Below are 10,457 nucleotides of genomic sequence, written 5' to 3'. Positions count from 1 at the left end.
GGAGGGGGCGCCCCTGCCCCGGTGCCCCTCACCCCGACAAGGGGAGGAGGAAGTGCAGCGGGAAGAGGAGTTTCACCCGCGGTTTCCGGGGAGTCCCCTCCCAACTGGCTTGAAAACCCAGCCTGATGACATCCTTGCGGCCCCCGGCCCCGAGTGGGGGCTCCACCCTGGGGTCCTGGAGGCCCCTTCCCAGAGCCAGTGGGCGGCCTGGCTCTGGGGTCGGGAGCAGCCTAGGATTTCACAGGGACTGGAAACATCCAGGGGGACACGGGGCTGCCTGGCCCCTGTGCTTGGCGGTTCGGAGAGGCACGGTAATTTCTGTCCTGGAGCACCCCTGGAGGGACGGAGGAGCAGAGGTGATCCCAGGTAGGCTGACCAGAGGAGGGCCAAGACCTGGTCACCCACTGGTCCAGTGGCCTGCACCCGGCTCCGGGTTGTGTTCAGCCTCCCACCCCTGTCCTTTGGTATCTGGCTGGCAGACTCAGACCAGTAGAGATCCCCGCTCTTGTCCTCTTACCACTGGACTGTCTCTGCCTGCCCACGGACTGTCCTGCTCTCCAGCCACACTTCCTCCTCCCAAACTTCCCTCCAGGAAGTGGAGGGCAATGCAGGCACACCCAGCTCAGGGCTTGGACCATGTCTCACTCAGCCTCGCTCCTGAAGGGCCCCTCGCTCAAGTCCGGGTTAGAGCCGGAGGGGAAACCCAGAGCAGCCATGGCCGTGACCCTCCCCGCACCTGGTGGGACGGCTTTCTGGGTGGCCTCCGGGGTTGCTGCACTGAATCGGTCCTTATGGTGTTTTCACAGGGCACTGCAGTCCCGGCCCCCAGCCTGGCATAGGGCAGTTTCTCAGCTAAGATCTGTTCAGGGAGCCCATGTCACTACCCTGCTCTCCCAGTATGGAGCAGAAGCTGGGTTCCAGCTGCAGAGCGCCGGCACTACCCTGGCCTCTCCCTGGCCTCCTCCTCCTTCCCCTTCCTGGCCAAGTGCCCTGAGGCCATGGCTGCTTCTCCCTGCGCCCCTGGGGCTGCCACCTCCCTTCCTTTGCGCTGGTTCTAGAACATCCATCCAGCCTGAAGCAGGAGCCCAGGTCTTACTGTCAGGTTCCTCTGTGAGCCTGGAGCCCGCTTGTCCCGTGTGTCCTCAGCACATGCAGTCCTTGCCATTTGTCTGTCACAAGCAGGAAGGAGCCCTCAGGCCACCCTTGAGAGCCACAGTGTCTTCAGCTCTTGCTGCTGTGGACCTTTAGTGGGGCACAACACCCCCAAGACAGCAGACATCAGGAAGTTAATTTATAGCCGAGCCCAGAAGAAGGGGAGGAGAGTGGTGGGGGTGCTCTGGCTTTTGTGGAAGGGTCTGGGGGCCCTGTGTTAGAGGAGCTGTGGGGGTCGGGGTCCAGGCTGCACAGCAGCAACGAGCCTCCGGCCTCTACAGCAAGGCTGGCTTCACTGTGGTCCTAGAGCTGAGGAGGCCTTGGATAGTGGTAAATGTGAAACCGTCCTGTGGCGCCATCCTTAGCCAGAGACCAGGCCTGCTGGGCAGGAGGAAGTGAGAGGGAGGGCGAGGCCCCAGCGCTCACGCTCGGGGTGGGGGTGGAGCTGCTGGCCGGGCAGAGACGGAGAAGGGCGGTCCGCCGTCTGCCGGGAGCGCAGAGCGCGTTCACGTGGGGGGTGTGCAAGTAAAACTCACAGACTCACTCGCGGGCATTGGAAGAAGGCCACAGCGATAGGCATGATGGCAAGGCGGTCAGAACCCGGGTCAGGGGTGCTGCCGAGAACCAGCATGGAGCGTGTGCTGGGGGAGGGGAGGTGGGAGAGTAAGTGTGAGAGAAGCCAGGTCCTTTTCAGATAAGTGGAAAGAGATTCTTCCTTGGATCGAGAAAAGAGGCCAGGGATTTAGCTCAGTGGTTCCGCCGCCTGCCCCGCAAGCATAAGGTACTGAGTTCAATCCCTGGTACCAAAAATAAGGAGAAGAGAGCTGGAGATGTAGCTCAGTGGCACTGCACCTGCCTTGCAAGTGCAAGGTCCAGAGTTACATATGGGTTAGTACCAGGCTGCAGACTTCTCAACATCGGAGACAGGTGACAGAAGACACTGAGATCACATTTTAGGCTCTGGGAGAAAAAGCTTCACTCCACGACTCAGCACCGCAGACTCACTCAAGCAGGACCAGGTTCAGATTCGGGGCCGACAGACCTTTGCCACAGACTCCCACAGCTTGCACCTCAGCAAGAGTGAAACCAAATGCGGGAGAAGAAGGAACTGGGATGCGGGACAGGAGCCTTGGTGAATTAGTATCAATTGTAAATAATTAATGAGAATGAGTAATTTGGGCTGTGAATGAAGGCAAACTTTAAATCCCATCTGTGGCTCAGGAAGAGGCACTTTGAAGCACGTAACCCTAAGTATTGCTGGGAATTGATTTTAAAATATAAGGGCAAATCGTGAGTGCCTTGACATTCTGTGCCCTCATCGGAAACGTAGTACACCACTGCCTTTGAGAATCTCCAAGTCCAAGGGAGCCTTGGCACCGACTCCCAAGTAGAAGGACAAAGACCTGATGCCAGCCAAGTAGCCCGAGTGTGGGCACCTGTGAGACCTCAAATGCCAGCACCCCACCGGGGCCCGGCTAGACCCTGGTGAAGGAAGACTGAGAAATACTTATTCTTGGGATGCTGGGCAGACACCAACAGGACCCCCTCGGTGACAGAATGTGACAAGGACAGCGGCGTCCTGGGGAGGACAGGAAAGGGCAGGAGAGCCAGCTGGGACCAGGCACAGCCTCCATCTGCTCCCTGTCCTGACCTTCAGCTTCTGCAGAGAATTTCATAACGTGGGGGAAGAAGTGTTAAAATGTAACCCCGGACACAGCTTCTACAGCTGTGCCAGGAAACGGGCTTGAATGAAGCTGGGTAGGTGATCAGAAAGCAGAAGCAACAAGACCTGTTCTCGAGAGAACACAAGCTGGGTGTGGTGGCTCACGCCTGTAATCCCAGCTCTCTGGGAGGCTGAGGCAGGAGGATTGCTGAGTTCAAGACCAGCCTGGGCTACGTAGTGAGTTCCAGGGCAGTCTGAACTAGATAATGAGACCCTATGTCAAAAAACTAAGAAAAAAACAAAATAAAAATAGAAATGGGGCTGATGAATGCTGTTGCGAAGAGGCAGAATAGATGACAGACCCTACCCCCAAAAAGAAAAGGTGCAGACACAGCACGAAGTGAGGCTTGACAGTAAGGTGGAGCTGAGCAGGGCTGTGGAGGGCACAGTGCCAGTGATGGGCACAGACGGTGCAGTGAGGCTCTGCGTGACGAGGAGGAATCACGAGGTCCAGGTGGGTGCGGTGTGGGCTGGCCAGTGTGGCTGACGTCCCCGTGTGGGCACCAGCGTGCCCACCGCCCACGGGGACCCACCTCCCACCCGCTTCATCTCAGGGGCAACACGAGGCCTGGTGGCCCTAGGGAGGGGGCCAGGTGGGCAGCACCCCTGACCCCCCCGCAGTCCTCATCACAGGAGGCATCGTGGCCACCGCCGGACGCTTCGCCCAGTGGTACTTCGGTGCCTACTCCATGTATCCTTCCTCAGACCCAGGGCTGGGCGGGAACGCACAGCTGTGGCCAGGTCTGTGAACCGCGAGGCTGCCCAGCTGTGTGACCTCCGGGAGTGGCCGCCCCTCTCTGTTCCCTTGTGTGTGGGGCTGCCTGGTCCTTAACTGAGCTGCAGCGTGGCAGGGGTGTTCGTGTGCCTGCTGGAGTACCCTCGGGGCAAGAGGAGGAAGGGCTCCACCATGGAGCGCTGGTGAGTGGTCTGTGCAGGGCCGGGTGGGCGCTGGGGGCCGCGTGGAGCCAGCCTGACCTCAATCTGCTCCCACCCTGCAGCGGGCAGAAGTACATGGCGGCTGTGGTGAAGCTGTTTGGGCCCCTGACCAGGAACTACTATGTCCGGGCGGTGCTGCACCTGCTGTGAGTTCGTGGGGTGGGGATGGGGCCTGAGGGATGGACGGGAGGCGTATGTCCTGGCTCCTGACAGACAGCCTGTCCTCGGTTCAGCACCCCTGCCAGGCTGCGGCGGGACCAGCCTCCTGGTGCAGAGCTGGCTGGGCCCATGGGAGGCTGATGCCTGGGCCCCGTGCAGTCTGTCCTGCCCTGGTTCTGCGGCTCAGCGCCCAGCCCTCATGGCTCCCGTGTCTGCCCCTGCCCACCCAGGCTGTCAGTGCCTGCAGGCTTCCTGCTGGCAACCATACTGGGAACCGTGTGCCTGGCCATTGCGAGCTGCATCTATCTGCTGGTGAGTGGTGTTCTTGTGCCCCCGCCCCTCCACGTCCTGGGCCCCGTCCTTGGCCCTCGTGGCTGGCGCTGAAGGAAGTGCCAAAGGTGTGAGTCTGTGCCCGCCCCGGTCACCAGGCTGTCCCTTCCCTTTCCCAGTCCACACCATGGCCCTGCAAGTGCGGACGAGTGAAGGGCGGTTCACAGTGGTGACGGGGCTGGCCCAGGTCATAGTGGTCCATTTCCAGAACCTTTCTCATCGAAAGGTCTCTGCTCCAATGTGCGGCTGAGCCGGGAGGAGTTCACGACATAAGCCAGGGTCTTCACACCGAGCTCCATCCCCACCCCTTTATTTTTTATTTCTATTTCTATTTCTGTATTTCGGTTTGGAGACAAAGTCTCGCTCTTTGGTTCAGGCTATCCTTGAACTCACTAGCCCAGGCTGGCCTCAAACCCTCAGCAGTCCTCCTGCCTCAGTCTCCTGAGTGCTGGGATTGCAGGTGGTACCGCCACACCTGGCTTATTTTGAAACAAGGTTTTGCTGAGTCTCTATAAACCACCAAGCTGGGGTTGAGTGTGCAATCCTCCTACCTCAGCCTCCCAAAATGCTGGGATTCAGGCGAGCTAGAATGACCTGCTTGGTCAGCTCTCAGGTAGTGCTGTGCCCTGTTGTCATGGGTACGGCTCCCTCCCGACCCCTTTCCACAAGACCCCCCACTGCAAGGAGCCTTCTGGCCCTCGCTGTGAGCTTGCATGTGCCAGGCGTGTGCACGCAGGACGCGGCCCCGTGTCCCAAGCTCTCGGTCCTCCTGTATCTATCCTGGCTGCCCGCTGTGGCAGGGCTCCAGCTGTGTGTCCCCTGGGGCTGTACTGCAGGCCGAGCGAGGGCTGCTGGGATTGGCCAGCTCTGCCACTGGCCCAAGGACAACGTGCCCCCGGGTGCCCACCCCCACCCCGCATGCTGCTTGCCTGCTCTGGTTGCATCTGCTTGCGACGACCTGCAACTCCCCAGCCTGGGCCCGGGTGTGCCTGCCTTGCGGCTCCGGTTTGGCTGCTGTTCGGGTGCTAGGCATCCTAGACCTTCCTCTGTGACAGGTGCTCGCTTTGCCGGCAGAGCCCTTCGAGGACGCCAGGGCGGCCGTCTGTCCATCTGCGCGCTTGCTTGTCCGTCTCCAGGGCAGCAGGGCTGCTTCTGCCAACGCCAGCTCCGCAGGTGCAGCTGGGGGTGGCAGGACTGCGGCAGAGCTGACGCTGGGACCCAGGCCGGGCGCTGCTCTGTGGTGCACAGCTCAGGCCTGTGGCTATTGCCCAGGAATCTGGTGTGGGGGTCAGGACTCTGCACCCTGCAGGCATCTGTGTTGACCCCTGGGTTGGGAGAGCAAGTGGTGTCAGCCCCAGGCTGCTCTGTCTCAGGCCCTGGAGGAGGCTGGGAGCTGCTGTGGGTCTGCGATTTTTCAGCAGGAAGCGGCCTCCAGGGTCTGGAGAAGCCCACGGCTCTCTGCTTTCCCCTGTGGGGCCCTGGCCTGGCCAGGTGGCTGGTCTGGCAGGCCCAGGCCCTGGCTGTGTGGCCTCAGGTCAGCTGCTTGACCTCTTTGAGCCTACCTGTCACTCACCGAGTCAGACTTGTGTCCACCCTGGGACCCTGGCAGGGAGAGGCCAGGCTGGCAGCTGGCAGCAGGGCACCCCTCTGTCCCCAGGCGGCCATTCGTGGTGAGCAGTGGATGCCTATTGAGCCCAAGCCCAAGGAGCGGCCACAGGTGGAAGATATCAAGCAGCCACCCAGCAACCCTCCGCCCCGGCCTCCAGCCGAAGCCCGCAAGAAGCCCAGTGAGGAGGTGGCAGCATCGGCTGGTGGTGGTCCTCAGGACAACCCCATGCCGGTGACAGAGGAGGTGGTGTGACCCTAGCCTAGAGCCCGCCTGTGGCCGTCACCGTTGCCAGGTGGCCACTAGAGGGCACTGTGGCCACCACAATAAACATGGTGACCGGCACCTGTGTGCGGCTCTTCCTGGGGTCTGGAGGCCGTCTGCAGCAGGTTCTCAGTCTGGTACGCACCCCTCCCGCCTGGGGTTTCCTGACAGCCGCGGTGTGAGTGCCTGTGTTCCATGCAGTGCATACTTGGACATGGGGCGCGAGGCAGGTGCATCATCACATGGCAGGCCCAGCCCCGACACTCGGGTGGTGCAACAGGGGTCTCCGCTGGCTGCTGGAGTGCAGGGGTGAGACGCAGGTGTACTCTACCGCCTGAGGAGAACCTGGTGTCAGCCTGAGGGTTTGGCTGCAGAGCCCCTGCCTGCCGCTTGCCCACCTCCAGCCAGGGTCCTCCACAGTGCCCTTGCTCGGGTCTGCACCCTCCAGGTGCCAACCAAAGCCCTCTAGAGCCCTGAGGCCCAGATGTCTCTGCCAGCCACAGCTCCGGCCCCACTGCTGCTCCCTGCATGAGGCTTAGGCAGGCACTAGCTCGGCCTGGCGCGGCTCTCCCTACTCGTGATGGTTGCGGAGGGGAAGCAGGACCTATCTGGCTCCTGCCGGCTGGTCAGTGCCTGTGCCAGGAGCATTCTCAAAGGCCACCTCCCTGAAGCCCTCTGGAGACCCCTGGCTCAGGGCTCGGGATGCCCCCGAAGCCTGCCTCCCCTACGCATGGACACCCTGGGTGTTTGGCTCTAGCGGGGCAGCCTTGGTTGGGAGTGGAACCTCACACTGTGGCCCGCATCAGCCTTGGGGCCATGCTGGTGGGAGGCTGCTACTGTCTGGTGCTGCAGCACAGGGCCACCCTGGGGTTGATCCTTGGGCGAGGGGTAGAAGCAAGTTGCTTCTGCCCAGCTCATTGGCCAGGCACCTGTGCAGCCCTGGGGCGGGCGCTGGGTGGCACTGGCGGCCAGGGAGAGAGGGGCAGGCTTAGGTTGTCTTTTATGCATGTATTTATCTTGGTTTTTTTGCGGCAGGGTCTCAATATGTAGTTCAGGCTGGCCTTGAACTCACAGCAATCCTCTTGCCTCAGCCTCCCAAGTGCTGGGATTAGAGGCATGCACCACCACGCCCGGCCCAGGTCCTGTCCTTTAATAGCATACCTCACAGGTGAAATAATGACTGTTCCAAGCAGGTGCTTCCCCTCCCTATGGCTGACAAGAGGAGGCGGAGCCTGGGGCCTCAGGGTCCAGGTGGAGGTGCTGGCAGCAACTTTAAGATGTTCCAGGAGGGTTTCTTAAAGCCCCTCTCTTGGCCAAAGGGTAAAGTGAGGCTGGGGAGCCATCAGGAGTGAGCCCTTGGGCACGGGATGCTCCGGAGGACACTGGGGTGGCACAGATGCAGCCCGAATGAGGGTCACTCTGGCCATAAATAGCAATAAATAAGACGTAAATAGGAGGCACTCCGGCCTGAGTCTGCATTCCTCCTGGCCCATCACGGGGCCGATCTGGGCAGGACGCAGGTGCAGCCCACGGGCACGCGGATGAACTCTGCGTGGAAGGCGAAGGCCCCGGGCATGGGGGAGCAGGGCCGGCGGCGCAGCACAAGCAGGCTCTGGTGCAGGGGCACAGAGTTGAGCGCGGTGGTCTCCTGGCCGGTCCTGGTGTTGATGCAGCCGCGGCACAGGCACTCAGCGATGGCCAGCTTCTGTGGGTAGCGGTCCTCGTCCACGTCCACACTGCAGGCAGGCGGTGAGGGTGAGGGTGAGGGTGAGGCTGCGCCCTGCCCGCCTAGAGCCCCGTGGCCTCGGCCGCCCCTCCCTGCCTGGGCCGGAGCAGTCCGAGCCCTGAGGCTGGAAAGGATCTGCCCTCTGTCCGTCAGCCCCTCACCGGTATCTCCAGGGCGAGATGGAGCGCTCGTGGGTATCCGCCTGCAGCACCTGCTCGGGCCTCAGTGTGGGGCACTGCTCCCTGGCTGGGGCCCATTTGTGTGGCCTCCTGGGGCCGGCTGCCTCCAGGCTGGGCACCAGGGCCACAGGCAGGGCCTGCTCCCACCTGGCACTTCGAGCCAGCAGGTGTGGGGGCACCTGGCCGTGGGGCAGCTCCTCAGCTGAGTAGCAGCGTGGGGTCACCCAGAGCGGGGCGCCTTGGTGGGCTAGGCTTTCAGGCAGCCAGGCCAGAAGCAGGATGCCAGGGAGGAGCTGGGGGCAGAGAGGGCGTGGTCAGGCCCTTGGAGGGGCCCCTCACCTCCATTCCCGGGGAAAGTGGGTGTAGCCCTCCCTCCAAACTCGGACACAGGCTGTCCAGGGAGTCTGGCCCCACGGCGACAGGCTCCAGGCCAGGCTGGGCTGGTTGCCTCTCTCAGACCCCTTCCTGGAACCCCACCGTGGGGTCGCAGACCCAGACCCAGGCTCAGGGGCACTGTCAGGCGGGGCCAGGTGGTGCCAGCTCACCATCATGGCTCGCAGCAGCAGCAGCAGCAGCAGCAGCAGCTCCAGCTTTGGCAACACCCTCAGTACACCTGGTGGAGGCCCTGGCCATGCACTCTTTATACCTGGGGCCACACCTGGGAAACTCCATGGCTTCCTCCGGGAAGTGCGGGCCCCACCTGTGCTTCCTCCTCTTGCCAGGCCCACCCAGCCTGCCCCAGGGACACTCCGTGGCCTGGCCAGGTTCCCTGGGGCTCTCAGGGCTGCCACCCATCCCTGGGCTGGCTGCCACCCTCCAGTGGGCAGGAACTCGCCCGCACAGCTGGGGACATGGAGGATGCTGTCCAAACCTGAGTCCCGGAGTGGCCCGGAGGTGCTGTGCCAAGACCCCGGTGTGTTCTTGTGGAGGGGCCCTCCGGGCAGAGGAGCACTGGGCCCGTGATGCTGCAGCTATCCCACCCGCCTCTCCTCTGGCCTAGTCTGTCTGGTGGTGCAGGGACACAATGGGTCACACTTGGGGACGCCATGAGCCCAGGCTGCTCCTGCCTATGGTCAACATTCAGCCACTCGTGTGCTTGCATACCTCCCGTGACGGGGAGCTCAGCATCAGCACAGGTGGTTTAGCACAACAGAAATGCATCCACATGTGGCTTGGGGCTCAGGCAGAGCCGGCAGTCTCAGCTTTGGACTCTGACTCACCTTGGCTTCTGCTGGCCTCCCTGCTCATCATATGGTTTTCACCTGGCTTTTCCATGTCCATCCTGGCCTGGCCCTTGCGTCAGGCTTGGTCAGTGTGCTCTGGGCACAGCCAGCCAGCCTCTGGCCCCACTGTGGTCAGCCTGGGGTCTCAGGTTCCGGCCCCTGCGTCCTAAAGCCTGCATTAGCCAGTGAAGGGACGGAGGGACGCAGGGGCCTCTGAGGAGCAGTGCTTTCCAGGCGAGTGGGCACCAACCCCTGCTGGGCCCTCAAAGGGCCCTGGCCATTCTCCGCCAGTCTCTTGCCAGGGTACTGCCCAGGGGAGGGGCCTCAGGCTGCCATGACTGAGACCAAGTGGCCCAGCTCTAAGCTGCGATGCCCAGACCAATGCCATGCTCCTGAGAGCCAGGGACGGACAGAGATAGAGACAGACACAGTCACACATAGAGACACAGAGGCAGAGATACCGACAACCAGCAGCAGCCGCAGCCCACACCAGAGACCCTGAGGTTGCCTGGGAAGTTCTTGTCACCCCCATAGGCAGCAGATAGGTGTGGCCCTCACTTCCTGGGACGCCTGGTCTGGAACACGACAGGTGGACAGCAAATGCCAGGTGCTACTGCCCAGGGCCTCATGCTCCTCTACACAGACCCAGGCCAGGGCTGGCGGCAGAGGTGGCCCAGTCTGCAGCCAGGCGCTGGGCCTTCAGCGATCCTCATGGGCTGGCCCTTGCTGTCCTTGAAAGCTGCCCAGAGGTGGGGCAGACAAACCTCAGGACGTGCCCTGGCACATGATGGCGTTCAAGGTAATGAGGCAATCATGTGGCCTGTGACGGGCACTGACGGGCTGGCCACACTGGCTCCCGGCTCTGCCCAGGCTCCCTGGCTACCACATACACCACAGTGAGGCTCCCAGGTCTGGCTGCACGGGGCAGCGAGTGCAGGGCTAGGGCCAGGCCCAGGCGGGCGCAGCTCCCACCTCTGCCACCCACTGCCACAGGCCCACCCTGACCTGCCCAGGGGAAGCATGCAGGTGCCAGCCCACCATGATGGGAAACTGAGGCACAGCATGACCTGGGGGCTGCGGGGACAGTCAAGGCGGAGACAGGAAGCCCAGCACACAAGCATCACCAGCACCAGGAAACTGCTTATCAAAATTTTATTTT

At 62.1% G+C, this 10,457-nt stretch overlaps 2 protein-coding genes across 3 annotated transcripts; one reads left to right on the top strand and one right to left on the bottom strand.

Moving 5' to 3' along the window:
- Nucleotides 1-14: 14 nt before the first annotated feature.
- LOC104864532 (cytochrome b-245 light chain) lies at nt 15-6,251 on the top strand. 2 transcript variants are annotated; one of them, XM_010627528.3, is made up of 6 exons: nt 15-366; nt 3,509-3,566; nt 3,719-3,793; nt 3,874-3,957; nt 4,201-4,282; nt 5,958-6,251. In XM_010627528.3, exons 1-6 carry the CDS (start codon nt 126-128, stop codon nt 6,159-6,161), a joined length of 744 nt encoding a protein of 247 aa, XP_010625830.1. In that variant the 5' UTR covers nt 15-125; the 3' UTR covers nt 6,162-6,251. The 2 variants fall into 2 exon arrangements, with proteins under 2 accessions (XP_010625830.1, XP_010625829.1); XM_010627527.2 differs by having other exon boundaries at nt 16-366; nt 3,497-3,566.
- A 1,276-nt stretch (nt 6,252-7,527) lies between these two features.
- On the bottom strand, nt 7,528-9,356 carry Il17c (interleukin 17C). The gene is made up of 4 exons (XM_010627623.2): nt 9,296-9,356; nt 8,621-8,688; nt 8,058-8,368; nt 7,528-7,906 (listed from the first exon to the last, which is right to left on the bottom strand). Exons 1-4 carry the CDS (start codon nt 9,354-9,356, stop codon nt 7,663-7,665), a joined length of 684 nt encoding a protein of 227 aa, XP_010625925.1. The 3' UTR covers nt 7,528-7,662.
- Nucleotides 9,357-10,457: the final 1,101 nt, after the last annotated feature.

The sequence above is a fragment of the Fukomys damarensis genome, unplaced genomic scaffold (assembly GCF_012274545.1).
Source record: "Fukomys damarensis isolate Sample0158 unplaced genomic scaffold, DMR_v1.0_HiC HiC_scaffold_32, whole genome shotgun sequence".
Taxonomy (NCBI): domain Eukaryota; kingdom Metazoa; phylum Chordata; class Mammalia; order Rodentia; family Bathyergidae; genus Fukomys; species Fukomys damarensis.
Note: the sequence above shows the minus strand (reverse complement) of the source record. Positions and strands in the feature narration are given on the sequence as shown.

Excerpts from the sequence above, each read along its gene's own strand:
- LOC104864532 (XM_010627527.2), top strand. The coding sequence starts at position 126 with ATGACATCCTTGCGGCCCCCGGCCCCGAGTGGGGGCTCCACCCTGGGG. Across the intron at positions 3,794-3,873 it reads GGCTCCACCATGGAGCGCTG|CGGGCAGAAGTACATGGCGG; the intron begins GTGAGTGGTCTG and ends CCCACCCTGCAG. Across the intron at positions 4,283-5,957 it reads CGAGCTGCATCTATCTGCTG|GCGGCCATTCGTGGTGAGCA; the intron begins GTGAGTGGTGTT and ends CTCTGTCCCCAG.
- Il17c (XM_010627623.2), bottom strand. The coding sequence starts at position 9,356 with ATGGACATGGAAAAGCCAGGTGAAAACCATATGATGAGCAGGGAGGCC. Across the intron at positions 8,689-9,295 it reads GGAGGCCAGCAGAAGCCAAG|GTGTACTGAGGGTGTTGCCA; the intron begins GTGAGTCAGAGT and ends GGCCTCCACCAG. Across the intron at positions 8,369-8,620 it reads TGCTGCTGCGAGCCATGATG|CTCCTCCCTGGCATCCTGCT; the intron begins GTGAGCTGGCAC and ends CTCTGCCCCCAG.